The 23703-nt window shown below is 41.3% G+C and overlaps 1 protein-coding gene across 2 annotated transcripts in view; it reads right to left on the bottom strand.

The window, feature by feature from the left end:
- Positions 1-4684, bottom strand: part of AMN1 (antagonist of mitotic exit network 1 homolog) — a 77289-nt gene extending 72605 nt beyond the window's left edge. The window contains exon 1 of one of the 2 annotated variants that reach the window (XM_018048340.1): positions 4541-4684. In XM_018048340.1, the coding sequence (XP_017903829.1) occupies positions 4541-4578 (38 nt within the window). In that variant the 5' untranslated portion in view covers positions 4579-4684. The remainder of the gene's footprint in view (positions 1-4540) is intronic. The other variant, XM_018048341.1, reaches the window with a different exon arrangement.

The following is a 23703-nucleotide window of genomic DNA, read 5'->3' as shown; positions in this document are numbered from 1 at the left end:
ACTGAGCGACTGAACTGAACTGATAGGCCAGAATGCTTTGTCTTTGTGAAGAGTCACAGAAAGGACCCTGACAAGTACTCTAGAATATAGCTTTCTGATAACTTTATGATCATACCAGTAAACTGAGTAAGAATTTCTAGAACTCTAATGGAGAAACTGCTTAATTCATAAAACTGCTAACCCAAGATTAGGGAAAATAAAGATTAATGCCAAGGGCCCAAATGAACTGATGAAAATAACTAACTTTTATGACCTTTCTTGAAACGTTGTTATTTAATGCTTGTTTTCCAGATTTAAAAATCTTTTTTTTCCCTCTCCTTCTAAATTATCTAAACCTACAATTTGGTATACTTCTATAAACAAAAATGAAACATTTTTCTTTCTCTCCTTATCTGATTCCTTCAGAATTAAAACAAAATTTAAAAACCCTGTTATTGACTATTCCTATTTTCATGGCAATAGATATTTGCATAAATTCAATAAGAATTTGTTTTCCCTGTAATAGGACATAACTGCTAAGTCCTTCACTTGGCTTCTTAGCAAAAAGAGGCTTTTAAAGATGTAACCTGAGTTTCCTTGTTAAGTCAGTTTTAAGTATCTAAAGTTGACTTTAAAATATATATATATATATATATATATATATATATGTGTTTGTTTGTTTGTTTTTGGCTGTGACGGGTCTTAGTCGTCGCACGAGGGATCTTTTGTTGGCATGAGGGAGCTTTTGTTGCCACACAGGCTCCAGAGATAGCAGGCTCCACAGTGGTGGTATATGGGGGCTTATTTGCCCTAGGGCCTGTGGGATCTTACTTCCTTACCAGGGACTGGATCTGGGTCCACTGTATTGGAAGGTGGATTCTTAACCACTGGACCACCAGAGAAGTTCCTAAAGTTAACTCTATAGAGTCAATAAAAGCCCTTGGATATTACCAAAGCTTTGATTGGAATATCATATTTGAGAATGCACATAAAATCTATTCTTGCTGTACTTATGTAAATAACAAGTCAGGTTTAAAGAGACTAGACTTATTTTACAAACAAATTACTTTGGTAAAAGTGACTATAGAAAGAAAAATTATGTTTAAACAGAAAACTTTGGCATACCCATAATCAAATTCTAGTCCTGCTTATTTTCTTTGGGTTTTTTTTTCTAACTGTAAACTGGACTGGATCCTGAACTCTTGCGGTTTTCTCTAAAATCTGATTACAACTCTCCAAACTAATATTTTCAACTTTCTCCCACCCTTCTGACTTGAAATTAAAACTTAAACTGTTCTTTTCCTCAAACCCTACAAGATAAAGCTATAGGTCTTAATATAGACTTCAGAAAATTCACCATAATGGATCATGCATAGACAAAAAAACAACCTTCATACTTACTTCAGAACACCTGATGACATCATCACTGACATTCAAACCGCAAACCAGGAAAATCTATCAGTTTAAAACTGCCATCTTCATTCCACCATCTAAAAATCTAAGCTCAGCTCCAAAAATTTTCTTGACTGGCTGCTCTCTAGGCTCAACAACTACACTTATACTTTGCTCCAACTAATCTTTAATCTTTGCCTTTCGTTTGTTTCCACAGTAATACTTATTAACTAACTGATTGCTTATACCATATGGAAGCTTACTTACATGGGAGCTTACCTATCATACCACTTCCTAAAATAAGGCATCTTCATGTTAATCCCATCCTAAGTAACCATGACATAGTTCAGTACTATAAGACATTAATGTAATACTAAAAGGCTTATTTCCACCAGCTCCATAAAGCTTTCTGTGGTCTGCTTCTTAAACAAGACAATGCCTCATATATTAAAATCTAGAGACTCAGTTTATTGGAAAAGACACCAACAAAAAATTGCACTTAAATCTCACTAAGAGAGACCTTATCCTCTGAAAAACTCTATAATCACAGCAAGAATCTAGAAATTCTTTAGCCAGAGTTGTTTTAGACAACTGCATAGCCTTAGACACCCTAACTACCCAAGATGGAGGTACATGTACTATTGTAAGACAGCAAGATGAGCACAGCCCTTAGCAGGCAGCCATTGCTGTGCCTCACTACTCTGCACTCTGTTACTAGGCAACAGGTCTTGCTCAGTCATTGCTCAGTGCCCCAGTGGGCCCTGTCCACAAGTAACTGTCAATGAGGGACCATTAGGGAAGTGATTTACCCAAAGGTCATTGGTGTGGTGGTCATTAGGTGAATAGTGAGGTAAGAGGCAGATTCAGGCCTTCTCCTGAAAGGAGGCCCTCCAGCTCACTTAGTCTTGGGCCAGCAGGTGAGCTGGAGCGCCCACGGAACACACTAAGAACTGTGTTATTCTATAGGGCTCCAGAGCCCTTACTAAGGCCCTCCACTAGCCTTGGCCCAGGCCTTGAACCTGGTCTCCCCATCTAGGTGGCTTGAGGAGACTGAGGGTCAGTGGGGTTGAGTGCCTGGCTCCCTCAGAGATGACATCTGGGCAGGATGTGGGAACCTGGCCCTGAGAGAACTGCCAACTGAGATCTGCCTCCTGGGCTCTTGGAGGGTGAAAGCTGTGCTTTGGGATCCTGCCCTTTCTTGTCAAGACACAGAATAACATTCATTTGGTGGAGATTTACAGGAATGTTACCTGACCATCACCTGACCTCAAGAGCAAAGGATCTTACACAAAATGTTTGTAACAACTAACCACACCCCCGTCCCCCCTCACCTTTTACTTTTAAAGGGGCTTGCTGAGAGCTTTCAGTAACTTTGGGATTCTTAGGGCATGAACCACCCATCTCCTTGTATGAATCTATAATAAATCTCTGTTTCAAACTCTAATGTTTTAGTATTGATAGCCCTCACTGGGCACATGGACTTGTGATTCGTTAACAGCATAACTGGTTTAAAAAAAAAAGTTTCTATGTTAATATACCAAAAAGATCTGAAAGACTAGATGCCAATCTTTCAACAAATTGGCAACACTTCTGAAATACGGGTTCAATCCCTGGATCAGGAAGATCTCCTGAAAAAGGAAACGCCAACCCACTCCAGTATTCTTGCCTTGAGAACTCCATGTACAGTGGACCCTGGCAGGCTACAGTCCATAGGGTCGCAAAGAGTCAGACATGACTTAGGTGACTTAACACACACACACTTCTCTTGATTATTTAGTTGGAAATCTCTGCTCTGGAGAATCCTTTTCAATACCTGGCTATTATTCTCCGGATAGTCATCATCTTAGCCTCCTTAACGCATTGTATCCTCTCTAGAGTTCTAAATGTCTTCAGTGGCTACTCACACATCAAATGTTATCCATTAGTGTTAGACAACTGGAAGAACACAAAGATCCTACTGCCAGTGTCCAGGGTGACTGTGCAACTGCCGGTAAGGGCAATTACAAAACCATCCATCCCAATGCCTACATTGAAGGAGTAGTGAGAGTAACACTATATTGGTTCACGCTTAGCTTGCTGAGAGAATGACTGAAAGTTGGGGATTTTTTTAAAATAAAATAAATCGAGATGAGGCTTGAAAAATCCCTCAAGGTGACCAAACCAGTTAAGTCACATAAGCAAAACCAAATCTAGTTTATATCATGAACATAAGTGAAACTTATTTCTTGTAAATGCCTCTGACAATCAACTTAAATCGTCTTCTTAAAATAGCCTAAAGTAATCACTTTAAACCAATCTCCTACCATCTGTAAACTCCTAATGTCCTAAACCATTGCAAAGGTTAAAGAACTTCCTTATGCTCACTTTATAAGCCATCCTATAATGACATGCCTATAAAATATTCATATCAAGTTAAGCTCTCTGAGATTTCTTTTAATACTAGGCAGTTACAGGCCATAGCGTTACAGGGAGGAGTAAATTTAAACCTAAATCCTTAGAAGACTGCCTAGTAGTAAAAGAAATTTCAGAGACCGTAACTTGATACGAATATTTTACAGGCATAGAAAATCCCCATGGACAGAGGAGCCTGGCTGGCTACAGTCCATGTGGTCGTAGAGTCAGACACGACTGAGCGACTAAGCACAGCACATAACGCCATCAGACAGGTAGCTGTTATTATACCAACTTTGTAAGGTTAAGCTACTCTCCCATAGTCATACAGCTGGAGAATGGTAGACCAGGGTGCTGAACCCAGCAAGCGCAATCAGGGATTTAAGCGCTGCGTCCAAGAATCAATAATTATCCCCATTACAGCAACTGGGTGTAACTCTGCTGAAGGCTTTTGAGAGCTCCATCCAGTGTTTTGTTTTTACTAAGGCTTTTAGCTCCCGCCAGAGACAGGCCACTGCCAGGAATCGCCTGGGCGAGGAGCTGTCAAGGCTGAGTTCGGACACCTATCGGGGGACAGAGGGGCAAGCCTGCCGGGCAGCCCACTTGGCACGATTTTTCTCAGCCAGGATAGGACAAATCACGGACCCAGGAGCAGAAACAGCCTGTGGACCTCCTCGATGGGAGGCAGGAAGGGGGCGGGGATGGGGTGCCGTGACGGGTGGCGGGCGCGGGCTGTGCCGGGGCGGGGCGAGAGGAAGGCAGGCCGGGGCGGACTCACAGATCCAGGAGCTGACTGACCCGCTGGGGGCTGGGCATCGCGGCCGCCCTTCGGAGCCTCTTCCACGGTCCCGGGGCCGCGGAGATTTAGCCAGAGACCGCCTGTCAACTCCCGCCTCCAGCGCAAAGCGTAGTCCCTCGTGACGTCACCCGCCTCTTCCGGTGACGGGCGCCGGCGCGCTCGCGACTACAGAGGGATCGCGTAGCCCCTTCTGGGCGGAACCCTGGACGCTGCGCCGGAGAGACAGTGTGATAAACCAGAGGGAAGTCTTGGGCTCTGAGAAGGACTGCGTGAGCTGTCATTCTGCAGTCCCTCTGGCGCGGCTCGGGCGGTAGCCCCTGGTGGGCTAGCCCGGCGCCGGACCTCTCCTAGTACCTCCTGGAACCTCGCGGCTCTACGCGTGGCCGCTGTTACTACAGGGGTGCATTCCATGCTGGGCCCAGCGTTACTGGATGCACACCAGAGACCCTCTTAGATACAGAAACCATGACCGTCAAAGGGCGTGTTTTAGAGGACTGGAGAGTGACGTTTGTCGAGCACTTCCTATAAGAAAGTGAGCACTGAACTGCTTGTTTTCAATAGTTAACCATACTCTGGTCGTCCCTGATGGTACCGTGGATAAGAATCAGCCTGTCAATGCAGGGGGCATGGGTTTAATCCTTGGTCGAGGAGGATTCCACAGGCGTCAGAGTAACTAAACCCGTGAGCCACAACTACTGAAGTCTATTTTACTAGAGCCTGTGCTCCAGAAGAGAAGCCACTACAAGGAAGAGTAGCCTCTTACTCACTACTGCAACTAGTGAAAGCCTGCATGCAGCAACAAAGACCCAGCATAACCAAAAATAATAAAAAATTAACCATATTCTTTTAATCCTGTGAAATCGGAATTTGTTGCTGTTAGTCAAGTTGTGTCCAACTCTTTGCGACCCCATGGACTGCAGATCGCCAGGCTTCCCTGTCCTTCACCATCTCTCGGAGCTTGCTCAAACTCATGTCCATTGAATCGGTGATGCCATCCAATCATCTCATCCTCTCTCGCCCCCTTCTTCTCCTGCCTTTTATCTTTCCAGCATCAAGGTCTTTTCCAATGAGTTGGCTCTTTGCATCAGGCGGCCAAAGTATTGGAGCTTCAGCTTCAGCTTCAGCATCAGTCCTTCCAATGAATAATCAGGATTGATTTCCTTTAGGATTGACTGGTTTGATCTGCTGCTGTTCAAAGGACTCTCAAGAGTCTTTCCCAACACCACAGGTCGAAAGCATCAACTCCTTGGTGCTCAGCCTTCTTCATGGTCCAACTCTCACATCCATACATGACTACGGGAAAAACCATAGCTTTGACTGTATGGAAGTTTGTGGGCAAAGTGATGTCTCTACTTATTAATACACTCTCTAGGTATGTCATAGCTTTTCTTCCAAGGAGCAAGTGTCTCTTCATTTCATGGCTGCCAGCACCGTCCACAGTGATTTTGGAGCCCAAGAGAAATCAAACCAGTCAATCCAGTCAGCCAGGGAAGCCTGGCGTACTGCAGTCCATGGGGTCACAAAAAGTCAGATGTGACTCAGCCGCTGAACTGAACTGAACTGTTTCCATTTTTTCCGCATCTATTTGCCATGAAGTGATGGGGCTGGATGCCATGATCTTAGTTTTTTGAATGCTGATTTTAAGTTAGCTTTTTCACTCTCCACTTTCACCTTCATCAAGAGTCTCTTTAGCTCCTCTTCCTTTTCTTCCATAAGGGAGGTGTCATTTCCATATCTGAGATTATTGATGCAATTTTGATTCCATGCAATTTTGATTCCACCTTGTGGTTCATCCAGCTGGGCATTTCATATCGTGTACTCTGCATATAAGTTAAATAAGCAGGATGACAATATACAGCCTTGACGTACTTCTTTCCCGATTTTGAACCAGTTGTTGTTCCATGTCCAGTTATAACCGTTGCTTCTTGACCTGCGTACAGATTTCTCAGGAGACAGGTAAGGTGGTCTGGTATTCCCATCTCTTTAAGAGTTTTCCACAGTTTGTTGTGATCCACAGTTAAAGGCTTTAGCATAGTCAGTGAAGCAGAAGGGGATGTTTTCCTGGAATTCTCTTGCTTTTTCTATGATCCAGCAAACATTGGCAATTTGATCTCTGATTCCTCTGCCTTTTCTAAATCTAACGTACATCTGGAAGTTCTTGGTTCACATACTGTTGAAGCCTGGCTTGAAGGATTATGAGCATGATCTTGCTAGCATTTGAAATGAGTGCAATTGTATAGTAGTTTGCACATTCTTGCCATTGCCCTTCTTTGGGATTGAAATGAAAACTGACCTTTTCCAGTCCTGTGGCCATTGCTGAGTTTTCCAAATTTGCTGGCATATTGAATGCAGCACTCTCACAGCATCATATTTTAGGATTTGAAATAGCTCAGTTGGAATTCCATCACCTCCACTAGCTTTGTTCGTAGTGATACTTCTTAAAGCCCACTTGACTTTGCACCCCAGGATGTCTGGCTCTAGCTGAGTGATCACACCATCGTGGTTATCTGCATCATGAAGATCTTTTTTGTATAGTTCTGTGTATTCTTGCCACCTCTTCCTAATATGTTCTGCTTCTGTTAGGTTCACACCATTTCTGTCCTTTATTGTGCCCATCTATGCAGAAATGTTCCCTTGGTAATTGGAATTATTTAGCTTTATTTTACAGATGAGAACACCACATGACTGCAAAAAGCTCAGTAAGAATTTCATCATAGAGGGGGCTTGTGTTCAAATCAGAAAGAATTCTAAAGGGGAAACTTTCACTTGGTGGAATTCTCTCTACTTGGTTATACTGCAGAGTACTTGCTACTTTTCAATTCTTCTTTGTAAATTAATTTGTCATTTATATGTCTTCCTTTTGCAGACTTTTGGAAGTTGGAAGACAGTATTGTTCATTTCTTCAAGATGCTGCTTATTCAATCACCACACTTTTACCAGTGCTGAAGGAGGGCAAGAATTGTGCTGGGTGTTAAGAATTCAGTGGTGAACACTTGAACCAGACAAATAAAAGGGAAATCAAAATAACTGTTAAATGCTAAAATGGAGTTAGTTTTATTGAAACACCCTGGAGGGGTGGGAGAGGAGAGCAGATCAGAGAGAAAAACATAGTCTGTTAGGGACTGCAAACAGTTTGGGGTTGCTACAATGGAGAGTGGTGAGAGGCAAGTATAAAGGAAGAAATAGGCAAACTTTTTCTATGAAGGGTGAGATATTAATAGTATACACATTTTTGTTTTTGTGGGACATACTTTCTCACTGAATCGAACTGGGCTCTTGCTCATCCTACCTGAAGCCAAGCCAATCTACCCACAGTGGACTGTGGTGAGAGAAAGTACAAGGCTCCAAGCAAGGAAAGCAGGCAGCTGGTTTGCCAAACATCAGAATTTCCCTCATGGCTTTCAGGCAAGAGTTCTTAAAGACAACCCTGAGGGTGAGGGTGGGCTTCCCAGGTGGCTCAGTGATGAAGAATCTGCCGCCAATGCCAAAGACATGAATTTGATCCCTGGGTTGAAGAGATCCCCTAGAGAAGGAAATGGCAACCCATTCCAGTATTCTTGCCTGGGAAATCCCATGGACAGAGTAGCCTAGTGGGCTATAGCCCATGGGGTCGCAAAAGAGTCAGACACAACTTGGCAACTAAACAACAGTAGAGGATTGTGGGGGGCGCTCCACAGAAAGAGAGAGGCAGTGGAACTTCCCTCACCAAAGCCAAGGGGTCCCGAGGAGAGGTGAGCCTGCTGTCCGCCAACCCAGCCCCTCTGCGAGCAAGAGACAATCAGACACGACAGGCGTTCAGTCTAAGCAGTTCCGCTTTATTGCCACAAACTCTTGGTTTATATAGACAAGTAAGGGGGTTTTTGCGAGGGACTTTCCATAGTTGCACCAATCACATTAAAGGTCAAATCGTAATATGCCATAGTTGCACCAATCACGTTAAAGGTCAAATCGTCATGTGCCTTCATTATAACAGGAGTCTATGGTGCTCACACGCTGTCCACATGCACAGAAATCAAGAGAGCCAATCAAAAATTGTAACATAGACCACGCCCCTATCTCTTCCGCCAGGCGCCATCTTAGTTTCCAACAGCAAAGCTAACCCATCTTTTTTAAGGTTTCCCATTTAGGGCCCCACAGAGGATGAGGGCAGCAGGTGTGTGATCAGCTTGAGGAAATTTTTTCTGATTGGTCAGTGGTGAGGTAACAGGATGACTGATGTTTGCTGCTGCTAAGTCGCTTCAGTCATGTCCTACTCTGTACGACCCCAGAGATGGCATCCTGCCAGGCTCCCCCGTCCCTGGGATTCTCCAGGCAAGAATACTGGAGTGGGTTGCCATTTCCTTCTCCAATGCATGAAAGTGAAAAGTGAAAGTGAAGTTGTTCAGTCGTGTCTGACTCTTCGCGACCCCCTGGACTGTGGCCCACCAGGCTCCTCCACCCATGGGATTTTCCAGGCAAGAGTACTGGAGTGGGTTGCCATTGCCTTCTCTGGACTGATGTTTGGGGAATCTTAATTATCAGCCTTCTGGCTTCTGCCCATTGTAGGGGAGGGATTGATTTTACTTTCTTTAAACAACATTATAATGTTATTTGTTTGAACTTGTGAGTTATAAAACTTAGACCCTGTGGTGTTGGCCAGACCTCCAGGGACTCAAGAGTTCCCAGACCTACTCCCTTTCTTATCTAAAATGCCTTCTGACTTGCTGAGCTTGCAGGCAGACACAGAATCCCAGCAGTGTCCAGACAGGTCAGAGGCCTGCTTTCCTACTTCTGAAGCCTGAACACAACTTCCTCCATGTTAATTTCCTAACAGTCAGCCTCAAAATTGTTTAGGCTGTAGAGCACAGGAATGAAGCAAAATAAAATGAGCAGTCTTCTTAATTCTATAAATCAAATATTAATAGCAGTTCTAGATAGTCAATAGAAACAGTGATCAAAGAAACATGTATGGGTTAAACAATGCAGAAAACAATTTTTGAGCAATAGGGGATTTAGTAAAGAAAAAATCCCATGAAAGAGAAATTTGTTTTTGTATATCAGCTCCTACATCTATTAACATATTTGCAGCAATAGTAGTAATAACAGAATGTTCTATCAAGATACAATTATGTTTATCAATAAATTTTGCGACTCTTTGATTCCCTGCAAAATCTTACTTAAGGAGAAGCTAATATTGGGAACAGAAAGAGTAGGGAATAACATTTGAGTTCACAATACCAGAGTTCTCATGGGGGAATAAGAAAAAATAAATAGGTGATACCCTTCCAATATCAGGGCTTCCCTGGTAGCTCAGATGGTAAAGAATCCGCTGCAATGCAGGAGACCTGGGTTTGATCCCTAACTCAGGAAGATTCCCTGGAGAAGGGAATGGCTACCCACTCCAGCATTCTTACATGAGAAATTTCATACAGAGGAGTGTGGAGAGCTATGGTCCATGAGGGGTCATGAAGAGTTGGACATGACTGAGCGACTAACACTTTCACACTACTATCACTTCCAATATAAATGATCAACGTGTGTTAGGCATCTGAGAAAAGGGGTTCCTAAAATAACAGAATGATCTCTGTTTATTTGCAAGGCAAACCATTCAATATCACAGTAATCCAAGTCTATGCCCCAACCAGTAACGCTGAAGAAGCTGATATTGAAGGGTTCTATGAAGACCTACAAGGCCTTTTAGAACTAACACCCAAAAAGATGTCCTTTTCATTATAGAGGACTGGAATGCAAAAGTAGGAAGTCAAGAAACATCTGGAGTAACAGGCAAATTTGGTCTTGGAATGTGGAATGAAGCAGGGCAAAGACTAATAGAGTTTTGCCAAGAAAACGCACTGGTCATAGCAAACACCCTCTTCCAATAACACAAGAGAAGACATCACCAGATGGTCAACACCGAAATCAGATTGATTCTATTCTTTGCAGCCAAAGATGGAGAAGCTCTATACAGTCAACGAAAACAAGACCAGGAGCTGACTGTGACTCAGATCATGAACTCCTTAATGCCAAATTCAGATTTAAATTGAAGAAAGTAGGGAAAACCGCTAGACCATTCAGGTATGACCTAAATCAAATCCCTTATGATTATACAGTGGAAGTGAGAAATAGATTTAAGGGCCTAGATCTGATAGAGTACCTGACGAACTATGGACAGAGGTTCATGACGTTGTACAGGAGACAGGGATCAAGACCATCCCCATGGAAAAGAAAGGCAAAAAAGCAAAATCGCTGTCTGAGTAGGCCTTACAAATAGTTGTGAAAAGAAGAGAAGCAAAAAGCAAAGGTGAAAAGGAAAGATATAAGCATCTGAATGCAGAGTTCCAAAAAATAGCAAGGAGAGATAAGAAAGCCTTCTTCAGTGATCAATGCAAAGAAATAGATGAAAACAACAGAATGGAAAAGACTAGAGATCACTTCAAGAAAATTAGAGATACCAAGGGAACATTTCATGCAAAGATGGGCTCGATAAAGGACAGAAATGGTATGGACCTAACAGAAGCAGAAGATATTAAAAAGGGGTGGCAAGAATACAAGAAGAACTGTACAAAACAAATCTTCATGACCCAGATAATCATGATGGTGTGATCACTCACCTATAGCCAGACATCCTGGAATGTGAAGTCAAGTGGGCCTTAGAAAGCATCACAACGAACAAAGCGAGTAGCGGTGATGGAATTCCAGTAGAGCTATTTAAAATCCTGAAAGCGGATGCTATGAAAGTGCTGCACTCAACATGCCAGCAAGTTTGGAAAATTCAGCAGTGGCCACAGGACTGGATAAGGTCAGTTTTCATTCCAATGCCTAAGAAAGGCAATGCCAAAGAATGCTCAAACTACTGCACAGTTGCACTCATCTCACATGCTAGTAAAGTAATGCTCCAAATTCTCCAAGCCAGCCTTCAGCAATACATGACCGTGAACTTCCTGATGTTCCAGCTGGTTTTAGAAAAGGCAGAGGAACCAGAGACAAATTGCCAACATCTGCTGGATCATGGAAATAGGAAGAGAGTTCCAGAGAAACATCTATTTCTGCTTTATTGACTATGCCAAAGCCTTTGACTGTGTGGATCACAATAAACTGTGGAAAATTCTGAAAGAGATGGGAATACCAGACCCCCTGACCTGCCTCTTGAGAAATCTGTATGCAGGTCAGGAAACAACAGTTAGAACTGGACATGGAACAACAGACTGGTTCCAAATAGGAAAAGGAGTACCTCAAGGCTGTATATTGTCACCCTGCTTATTTAACTTATATGCAGAATACATCATGAGAAACGCTGGGCTGGAAGAAGCACAGCTGGGATCAAGACTGCCGGGAGAAATATCAATAACCTCAGATATGCAGATAACACCACCCTTATGACAGAAAGTGAAGAGGAACTAAAAAGCCTCTTGATGAAAGTGAAAGAGGAGAGTAAAAGTTGGCTTAAAGCTCAACATTCAGAAAACGAAGATCATGGCATCTGGTCCCATCACTTCATGGGAAATAGATGGGGAAACAGTGGAAACAGTGTCAGATTTTATTTTGGGAGGGGCTCCAAAATCACTGCAGATGGTGATTGCAGCCATGAAATTAAAAGACGCTTACTCCTTGGAAGAAAAGTTATGACCAACCTAGATAGTATATTCAAAACCAGAGACATTACTTTGGCAACTAAGGTCCATCTAGTCAAGGCTATGGTTTTTCCAGTAGTCATGTATGGATATGAAATTGGACTGTGAAGAAGGCTGAGCACCGAAGAATTGATGCTTTTGAACTGTGGTGTTGGAGAAGACTCTTGAGAGTCCCTTGGACTGCAAGGAGATCCAACCAGTCCATTCTGAAGGAGATCAGCCCTGGGATTTCTTTGGAAGGAATGATGCTGAGGCTGAAACTCCAGTACTCTGGCCACCTCATGCGAAGAGTTGGCTCATTGGAAAAGACTCTGATGCTTGGAGGGATTGGGGGCAGGAGGAGAAGGGAATGACAGAGGATGAGATGGCTGGATGGCATCACCGACTCGATAGAGATGAGTTTGGGTGAACTCCGGGAGTTGGTGATGGACAGGGAGGCCTGGTGTGCTGCAGTTCATGGGGTCACAAAGAATCAGACACGACTGAGTGACTGAATTGAACTAATATGTAAAAGTAATTTCTACGTCATTGGCTACAATACACACAAATTGAGGGGTTATTTCAAAAACAGGATTTAGGGAAGATAGCCCATTCACAGTAGTTGATCGAGTTCTCCAATAAGCAGGGATCCCAAACGTGAAAAGTTGGTCCACATAAGAGTCCCTCAGTAGCCTTGTTACAGTCTATCAGTAAGTGAGTGCAATTGCTACTGCTACTGCTAAGTCGCTTCAGTCGTGTGCGACTCTGTGCGACCCCAGAGACGGCAGCCCACCAGGCTCCCTCGTCCCTGGGATTCTCCAGGGAAGAACACTGGAGTAGGTTGCCATTTCCTTCTCCAATGCATGAAAGTGAAAAGTGAAAGTGAAGTCGTTCAGTCGTGTCTGACTCTTCACGACCCGGTGGACTGTGGCCCACCAGGCTCCTCCATCCATGGGATTTTCCAGGCAAGAGTGCTGGAGTGGGGTGCCACTGCCTTCTCCGAATTGTTAACATCCAAATCATTTCCAGTGAATGAGGTAGCCAGTATTCTCAAAAACAATAGGTAAAATAGGCACATTAAACTCATATCAACTATACCATAATGGTATAGAGTCCCTGGGCACCAGGTGTCAGTGCACTTGGTGCACTTCAGAAATAAATACCCAGTGTTTTTTAGGAAACATTCTCTAAATAAATTTTCCACTCATATGCGTTCAGTTCAGTTCAGTTCAGTTGCTCAGTCATGTCCGACTCTTTGTGACCCCATTAATCGCAGCACTCCAGGCCACCCTGTCCACCACCAACTCCTGGAGTTCACTCAGACTCACGTCCATCGAGTCCGTGGTGCCATCCAGCCATCTCATCCTCTGTCGTCCCCTTTTCTTCCTGCCCCCAACCCCTCCCAGCATCAGAGTCTTTTCCAATGAGTTAACTCTTTGCATGAGGTGGCCAAAGTACTGGAGCTTCAACTTTAGCATCATTCTTTCCAAAGAAATCCCAGGGCTGATCTCCTTCAGAATGGACTGGTTGGATCTCCTTCCAGTCCAAGGGACTCTCAAGAGTCTTCTCCAACACCACAGTTCAAAAGCATCAATTCTTCAGTGCTCAGCCTTCTGCACAGTCCAACTCTCACATCCATACATGACTACTGGAAAAACCATAGCCTTGACTAGATGGACCTTAGTTGGCAAAGTCAGTCTCTGCTTTTGAATATGCTATCTAGGTTGGTCATAACTTTTCTTCCAAGGAGTAAGCGTCTTTTAATTTCATGGCTGCAGTCACCATCTGCAGTGATTTTGGAGCCCCCAAAAATTAAGTCTGACACTGTTTCCACTGTTTCTCCATCTATTTGCCATGAAGTGATGGGACCGGATGCCATGATCTTCGTTTTCTGAATGTTGAGCTTTAAACCAACTTTTTCACTCTCCTCTTTCACTTTCATCAAGAGGCTTTTTAGTTCCTCTTCACTTTCTGCCAGAAGCGTGGTGTCATCTGCATATCTGAGGTTATTGATATTTCTCCCAGCAGTCTTGATCCCAGCTGTGCTTCTTCCAGCCCAGCGTTTCTCATGATGTACTCTGCATAGGAGTTAAATAAGCAGGGTGACAATATACAGCCTTGAGGTACTCCTTTTCCTATTTGGAACCAGTCTGTTGTTCTATGTCCAGTTCTAACTGTTGCTTCCTGACCTGCATACAGATTTCTCAAGAGGCAGGTCAGGTGGTCTGGTAGTTCCATCTCTCTCAGAATTTCCACAGTTTATTGTGATCCACACAGTCAAAGGCTTTGGCATAGTCAATAAATCAGAAATAGATGTTTTTCTGGAACTCTCTTGCTTTTTCGATGATCCAGCGAATGTGCATTAGTAGACATTAAAATTCCTGGGGCCTTATCCTTTTGAGCAAGGCAATATAACAGCTGCATAGAACAATGCAATCAAACATGTCAGTTAAGGATTTAGTTTGGTATAGCTGAAATATTACTGAGTCATTAAAACAACTGTAAAAAGTCTTTGAAGTGAAGTCGCTCAGTCGTCTCCGAATCTTTGTGACCCCATGGACTGTAGCCTACCAGGCTCCTCCCTCCATGGGATTCTCTAGGCAAGAATACTGGAGTGAGTAGCCATTTCCTTCTCCAGGGGATCTTCCTGACCCAGGGATCGAACCCAGGTCTCCCACATTCCAGGCAGACGCTTTAACCTCTGAGCCACCAGGGAAGCCCATAAAAAGTCTTTATGGTACGTTAAAACTAAGTTCTTGGGGTTTTAATATTGTAGGCATCCACTTAGCATTAATGGTCAAGGCTTGAGCTATGTCTTTACCAATGCTGTGTAATCTAACAAACAGATAAATTTTGTCCTTAGAAAGTCAAAGTTAAGAAAAGACAATCTTATTTGCTGGGCAGGAAAAATTATCTTGAGTTCAGGTCCAGCTCATGTTTCTCCAGCTAAAGATCCTTGAAGGTTGAGGCTTGAATGACAATCTGCATTACAGTCAGGCTTCTAAGAATAATCTATTTGTGAGAATTAACAGCGGGTTAATGTACCATATTTCCATTTTTCCTGTCCAGGGATCATCACTAATACAGTGTTATCCTTTCCCTGTGTAATCACATCAGCAGGTGTGGGAGGACTGTTAGGCTGCTTCACCCAGACTTTAGCTCCAATTGCATATATTTCTTTTGTGGACCCAAACCCTCTATCATCTCTGTTAGTATGATGGGAGAGTCTCCTTTTTGTACTTTTCCAATTACATTAGAAAAATCAGCAATTGGGCAATTTGATTATGTTTATTAACAGACAGATCATCTTTTCCTTCATTTTGTAAAATTACTAAGATTTCTCCTTGGTAGTCTGGATCTGTAACTCCCCCATAGACACAGATCCCTCTTAACGCTACACTGGAACATTCTTTGATTAATCCAAAGTGCCTGAGAGGCATTTTAATTACAAGACCAGTTGAAATAGCACATGCCAATCTTTCAGTAAGTATGTGTTCAGATATGGAGTACAAATCCTGTCCAGTGGCCTCAGGAGTAGCTCGGAAAGGAGCTAATGCTCTTGGGCTAATTTTCCAATTTGTTATCGTTGTTTAGTCTCTCAGTTTTAGTGTCTGGCTCCTCTGCAACCCTGGGGACTGTAGCCTGCCAGGTTCCTCTGTTCATAGGATTTCTCAGACAAGAATACTGAAGTGGGTTGCCATTTCCTTTTCCAGATTTCCCAATATTTAGTCGTTCCAGGAAAGAAGTGTATTTTATGAATTTGTAAATTTGGAATAATCGTCCTCATCAAAGGAGTTTCTGATTCTCCTCATGCTCATGCTCAAATGCTGTCATGTCTGACTCTTTTGCAACCTCATGGACTGTAGCCTTCCAGGCTCCTCCTGTCCATGGGATTTCTGGAGTGGGCAAGAATACTGGAGTGGGCTGCCATTTCCTTCTCCAGGGGATCTTCTCGACCCAGGGACTGAACTCGTGTCTTCTGCATTAGTAGGGAGGTTCTTTACCAATGAGCCATCTGTCCTCCAGTTTTTATAAAAGCCCTCTCCAAGTTTAATTAAAAGACGTTCAAGCAGACCATTCCTTCTTTAAATCAAACCAGGAGATAATAAGGAATATAAGAAATCCATTGTATGTTATGTTCCTGGGCAAACTCTTGCATTAACTTACCTTTAAAATGTTACCCATTGTCACTCTCAGTTTGAAATGGAACACCGTGATATAAATTATCTCCAACGTTTTAATAGTTTTAGCCTAATTGGCTTTCCTGAAGAGAATGACCACTAAATATCCAGTATAGGTGTCCACAGCAGTACACATGTGTTGACATCCTTTATCTCAAATTAATGGATCCAATATAATCAATTTGCCATATTTGCCCACAAGCCAATTGTCCTTTGACTAGGTGTGGCAAGCCTCTATGCTTAATACATTGACAAATTCGACATTGTAAATCGGACAATTGGACATTTAAATCTGCATAAAGAGATTGATAGTTAAAGAAATATCGTGATCCTGAGCCCACCTGTATCTTGCTTTTTTCCCCCCAGATGGCCACATTTTTTGTCGTGCCCATAAAGTCAAACCTTTTAAGTCGCCAGAGTTTGAGTCAACTTCTACTGTTTGGATTTGGGTTTATTAATTTATAATAGAGTTATACCATTGTTCCATAGATTTGGAATACTGTGAGCTTCTACACTGAAGACTGAAACATCAGCGATTTGAACAGGTTCCCAAATGTCAGACCTTAATTCCTTTCCCCATAATTCCTTGGAATAAATTTACATTATTCTTTACCCACATGGAGAGCTAAGTGGCCAATCCATCGGCTACTGAATAAGAATCCGTATAAATTTGACATTCTGTTAAACTTTCTTGTTTTAGAACCTGATATATTACATATAATTCAGCAAATTAACTCCTCTTAGTATAACTCTTTTCAGCTCTGGAAATTTCCCTGTCCCAGAGATGCAAGGGCTCTCTTTTGCCTTGTTTTTGCCATAAGTTCCAATTAGCATATAATTTATTGATAGATACATATAATTTTATGTCCCTTGGTTGTAGTTCATGGGGTATCTGATTTCCATCCAAAGATAGGTTACTGAGTTAAGCTTTAGAATAGTTCAATTAAACTTTTTAGCAATAAAACATAACAGCAAGTAACTATCAGTTAGTGAGTCTTGGTCAACATAGATCTCAATGAACAAAACTAGAATTTACTATTCAACGAAACAAAAATTTTTGTGAGGGCATTAACCCAGCAGCCAGGGAAGGTTTTATCCCATCAAATTAAAAAAAAAAAATGAGGTTTGTCAGAGAGCCAGAAAAAGCCAAGCGGCCATCTTAGATTTCCCACAGCCCTGACTGTTGATCTATAGCTATTGCTTATCCATTTTAAATTCCTTGTTTTAGGAGTAGACTGTTGCCATGTCCTAAGGGCATGAAACCGAAAGTGAAAATGTTAGTTGTTCAGTCATGTCCGACTCTTTGCAACCCCATGGACTGTAGCCTGCCAGGCTCCTCTGTCCATAGAATTCTCTAGGCAAGAATTCTGGAGTGGGTAGTCATTCCCTTCTCCAGGGGATCTTTCTGACCCAGGGATCAAACTCAGGTCTTCTGCATTGCAGGGGGATTCTTTACCATCTGGGCCACCAGGGAAAGTCTGACAATGAGGTGTTAATTTTTTGTAGAAACACAATGAGCTTTATTTATGTGTGCTACAAACTTCATAGATAATTGTGAAATAATATTTAAGAAAATAACAAAAGCTTTTAAAAACACATAAAAAGTATTTAAAGACAAAGAAATTCATCTAATGTGTTATCAAATGCCGCATGCCAAGAAAACTTTGTTGCCTTAACAGAAAAGCAAATTCCAGTCTGATAGCAGCTTACTGATAATAACAAAATTTTATCTGGTTAATTTTAATTTAATCTTAGAAAGTGCTTTCTATAAATCTTGAAGAGGCAGTATTTTTGAAAGGCATCGGGGTGAAATCATAACTCTCTATAATAACAAAAAGCTTAAAAAGGCACATTTAAGATCTGATTAGAATGCAATTGACAAAGTAACTTGGTTACTACTATGACATGTAACACTTTAATATAGTAACTAGAATTATGACAGATAAAATTTTACCGGGTTATATAAAATCTTTATGATTTCTATATACTTTCTAGAATATCTATATTAGTAACATTTACCATATAATACAATCTGAGAAAAGTTATTAGTTATTTGATAATACTTCCCATATACTTTAACATACCAAATAAAACTAATTGTTTAGTATCTTTCTTTGGGATGCCTCAGGAACACTCTGAAGCACCCCAAAGTGGTTAGAAGTCAAAATAATTTCATTACAATTTGATTTTAGGAAGGTCTGTCAAAAATATCAAAGGGTTAAGAACACTCAGTCAGATAAGATCACAAGTCACTATGAAACAATAGTTATTCACTCAGCCAAAGTAACAATAAAAGTTTTCAAAGCAAATACAGAACAGACCACTTAAGAGGTAAAGAAACAGAACCTGTTATCAAAGGAAGCTCAACATCCCAAGAAAACTTGCACCATGAATAAAACTCTTTTCCCAGGTCCACTTTCCACAAACCTTTCTCTTATTTTCTGTATCTGTAACTTTATCTTCCCACTGAAAAACGGACACCTGTAAGTCAGACCTACTTCGGTTTCCCTTAACATAATGCACTTCCATTCATCATAACTTCTTTTCTAAAAACACATATCCTATTTTCCTTAAGTAACTATAAACTGTCCTTTATATTAGCACTCAGAAGATTGGTGAACATAAATGTCGGTAATAATTTCTAAAAATATTTACTTTCTTATAGAGAACAACTCAGGATGATCCAAAACATACTCATTATTAGTTCTAAACTTTTTGTTTCTCCATAAAAGGAAGCCAGTGTTTATTAATTAATATTTTAGCATCTTAGTTTATTTGCAAGTGGCCTAATTATTTAATAAGCTTGCATCATTTAACTTAATTTACCACAACCCTGGAATTTCAATTTACCAAAATCTGGAAAAACAATTTTAGGTAGATATTCCTAAAGCTTAATTATTCTTAGTAGAGTTTAATCTAAAAGCTCTTATCTCATTTACATTTTCTTTCCTTAAAAGTTTCTTCACGTTGAGTTGCTTTCCTTTCTGACAATTTGTAACTGATATAACAATATTTTGTTTAAGTTATATTAAACATAGGCACAATGAAAGTATTATACTTAATATCAGTGACTACAAAGACATGTCAAAAGCAGAGACATTACTTTGTCAACTAAGGTCCATCTAGTCAAGGCGATGGTTTTTCCTGTGGTCATGTGTGGATGTGAGAGTTGGACTGTGAAGAAGGCTGAGTGCCAAAGAATTGATGCTTTTGAACTGTGGTGCTGGAGAAGACTCTTGAGAGTTCCTTGGACTGCAAGGAGATCCACCCAGTCCATTCTGAAGGAGATTAACCCTGGGATTTCTTTGGAAGGAATGATGCTAAAGCTGAAACTCCAGTACTTTGGCCACCTCATGAGAAGAGTTGACTCACTGGAAAAGAATGTGATGCTGGGAGGGATTGGGGGCAGGAGGAGAAGGGGACGACAGAGGATGAGATGGCTGGATGGCATCACCGACTCAATGGATGTGAGTCTGAGTGAACTCCGGGTGTTAGTGATGGACAGGGAGGCCTGGCGTGCTGCGATTAATGGGGTCACAAAGAGTCGGACACAACTGAGTGACTGAGCTGAACTGAACGAAGGCATGTCTCAATTCAGTTCAGTCACTCAGTCTTGTCTAACTCTTTGCGACCCCATGAACTGCAGCACACCAGGCTTCCCTGTTCATCACCAACTCTCAGAACTTGCTCAAACTCATGTCCATTGAGTCGGTGATGCCATCCAACCATCTCATCCTCTCTCGTCCTCTTCTCCTCCTGCCTTCAATCTTTCCCATCATCAGGGTCTTTTTCAATGAATCAGTTCTTCACGTCAGGTGGGCAAAGTGTTGGAGCTGCAGCTACAGTGTCAGTCCTTCCAATGAATACTCAGGACTGATCTCCTTTAGGATTGACTGGTTTGATCTCCTTGCTGTCCCAAGGATTCTCAAGAGTCTTCTTCCATACCACATTTCAAAAGCATCAGTTCTTTGGCACTCAGCTTTCTTTATGGTCCAATTCTCACATCCATACATGACTATTGGAAAAACCATAGCTTTGACTACATGGACTTTTGTCAAAAGTAATGTCTCTGCTTTTTAATTTCCTGTCTAGGTTGGTCATAGCTTTTTTTCAAAGGAGCAAGCATCTTTTAATTTCATGGCTGCCGTCACCATCCAGTGATTTTGTAGCCCAAGAAAATAAAGTCTGTCACTGTCTCCATAGTTTCTCCATCTATTCACCATGCAGTGATGGGACTGGATGCCTTGATCTTAATTTTTTGAATATTGACTTTTAAGCCAACTTTTTCACTCTTCTGTTCACCTCATCAAGAGGTTCTTTAGTTCCTCTTTACTTTCTGCTATAAGGAGGATGTCATCTACATATCTGAGGTTATTGATCTTTCTCCCAGCAATCTTGATTCCAGATTGTGATTCATCTAGCCTGGCATTTCACATGATGTACTCTGCATAGAAGTTAAATAAGCAGGGTGACAATGTACAGCCTTGACGTACTCCTTTCCCAGTTTGGAACCAGTCCATTGTTCCATCTGTGGTCCTAACTATTGCTTCTTGACCTGCATACAAATATCTCAGGAGGCAAGTAAGGTGGTCTGGTCTTCACATCTCTTGAAGAATTTTCCAGTTTGTTGGGATCCACACAGTCAAAGGTTTTAGCACAGTCAATAAAACAGAAATAGGTGTTTTTCTGGAACTCTGTTGCTTTTTCTATGACCCAACAGATGTTGGCAATTTGATCTCTGATTCCTTTGCCTTTTCTAAATCTAGCTTGAACATCTGGAAGTTCTCAGTTCATGTACTGTTGAAGCCTAGCATAGAGAATTTTGAGCATTATTTTTCTGGTGTGTGAGATGAGTGCAATTGTGTGGTAGTTTGAACATTCTTTGGCATTGCCTTTCTTTGGGATTGTGATGAAAACTGATCTTTTCCAGTCCTGTGGCCGCTGCTGAGTTTTCCAAATTTGATGGCATAATGAGTACAACATCTTCACAGCATGTCTATGTTAATTAGATTAACAATCACAATGTCAGCTGTAAATTTAAGAGTAAATATTTCCCAGTGAAATTGACATTCATTTAGCTTAGTTCTTTTGTATTTATAATTGTTTGATTTGTAAGCACTTACTTTTATTTAAGGAATTAAATAGTTTATTTACAAATTACCCTTAGCAATATTTCCAAAGATAAAACTACATACTGAGACATATATATAGACATATATCCAGACAAACAGAGATTTCATAGTTTCTGTTTGAGATTTAAAATATCTCTTGGTCTCTTTGCTTTTTCTCCCATCATTTTCTAAGAATGAACTTTCTTTTGTTAACCTTACCACACCACTTTTGACACTTACCTTGTGCAACATTTACAGCAACTTTTTTCAGTTACACACTGGAAAGTGGAGATTTGGTCAGCATGTAATTTTGACATTCTAAGATAAACAACTATACCTGCAAACCAGATGACTCTTTCTCCAATTTTAATTTTTCCTCAACCAATTTTAATCATGTACCTCATGGCAGGCAGGGAGGAGGATCCAGCCTCTCCAACGCAGAATGCTACATTTTTGTCCTTTCTCAATTGGCACAAGCTGCAAACATTCAACAACTTCCAAAGATTTAACCTGCTTTAATTTGGGGTCCTAAGCAGTAAGCAAGTCATCCCATCTGGGAGTAAAAATTTAACCTCTTATTTATTTTTTCCTTTTTTTAAAGGGTAGCATTTGGTTTCATGAATCCAGCTCACAACAATTTAGTTTTGCCAAAAGTTTTACTTCATTTTAGGTTTAAAGGGTTCCTTAACAAAGGAAACCACTCATTACACAAAAATAAATGATTTCAACTTTTAATAAAAGATTATTTAACATAATTTCAATACATGGTCCTTTGAAGAAGAAAAAAAAATAGAAACAATAGAGAGAAGTAACAGGTCATGGTGGAAAGGTCTGACAGAATGTGGTCCACTGAAGAAGGGAATGGCAAACCACTTCAGTATTCTTGCCTTGAGAACCCCATGAATAGTATCAAAAAGCAAAAAGATAGGACACTGAAAGATGGACTCCCCAGGTCGGTAGGTGCCCAATATGCTACTGGAAATTAGTGGAGAAATAACTCCAGAAAGAATGAAGAGATGGAGTCAAAGCAAAAACAACAACCAGGTGTGGATGTGACTGGTGATAGAAGCAAGATCCGATGCTGTAAAGAGCAATATTGCATAGAAACTTGGAATGTTAGGTCCATGAAACAAGGCAAATTGGAAGAGGTCAAATAGGAGATGGCAAGAGTAAACGTCAACATTCCAGGAATCAGCGACTAAAATGGACTGGAATGGGTGAATTTAACTCAAATGACATTATGTTTACTAATGTGCACAGGAATCCCTTAGAAGAAATGGAGTGGCCATCATGGTCAACGAAAGAGTCTGAAATGCAGTACTTAGATACAATCTCAAAAATGACAAAATGATCTCTGTTTGTTTCCAAGGCAAACCATTATATCATGGTAACCCAAATATATGCCCCGGCCAGTAATGCCGAAGAAGCTGAAGTTGAACTGTTCTATGAAGACCTACAAGACCTTTTAGAACTAACACCCAAAAAAGATGTCCTTTTCATTATAGCGGACTGGAATGCATAAGTGGAAAGTCAAGAAACACCTGGAGTAACAGGCAAATTTGGCCTTGGAGTATAGAATGAAGCAGGGCAAAGGCTAATAGAGTTTTGCAGAGAAAATGCACTGGTCATAGCAAACACCCTCTTCCAACAACACAAGAGAAGACTCTACACATGGACATCACCAGATGATCAATACCTAAATCAGATTGATTCTATTCTTTGCAGCCAAAGATGGAGAAGCCCTATACAGTCAGCAAAAATAAGACTGGGAACTGACTGTGGCTCAGATCATGAACTCCTTATTACCAAATTCAGACTTAAATTGAAGAAAGTAGGGAAAACCACTAGACCATTCAGGTATGACCTAAATCAAACCCCTTATGATTATACAGTGGAAGTGAGAAATAGATTTAATGGACTAGATCTGATAGAGTGCCTGATGAACTATGGACAGAGGTTCATGACATTGTACAGGAGGCAGGGATCAAGACCATCCCCAAGAAAAAGAAATGCAAAAAAGCAAAATGGCTGTCTGAGTAGGCCTTACGAATAGCTGTGAAAAGAAGAGAAGTGAAAAACAAAGGAGAAAAGGAAAGATATACCTATTTGAATGCTGAGTTCCAAAGAATAGTAAGGAGAGATAAGAAAGTCTTCCTTAGTTATCAGTGCAAAGAAATACAGGAAAACAACAGAATGGGAAAGACTAGAGATCTCGTCAAGAAAATTAGAGATACCAAGGGAATATTTCATGCAAAGATGGG

The sequence above is a fragment of the Capra hircus genome, chromosome 5 (assembly GCF_001704415.2).
Source record: "Capra hircus breed San Clemente chromosome 5, ASM170441v1, whole genome shotgun sequence".
Lineage (NCBI taxonomy): Eukaryota > Metazoa > Chordata > Mammalia > Artiodactyla > Bovidae > Capra > Capra hircus.
This window is presented reverse-complemented; position numbering and strand designations above follow the sequence as displayed.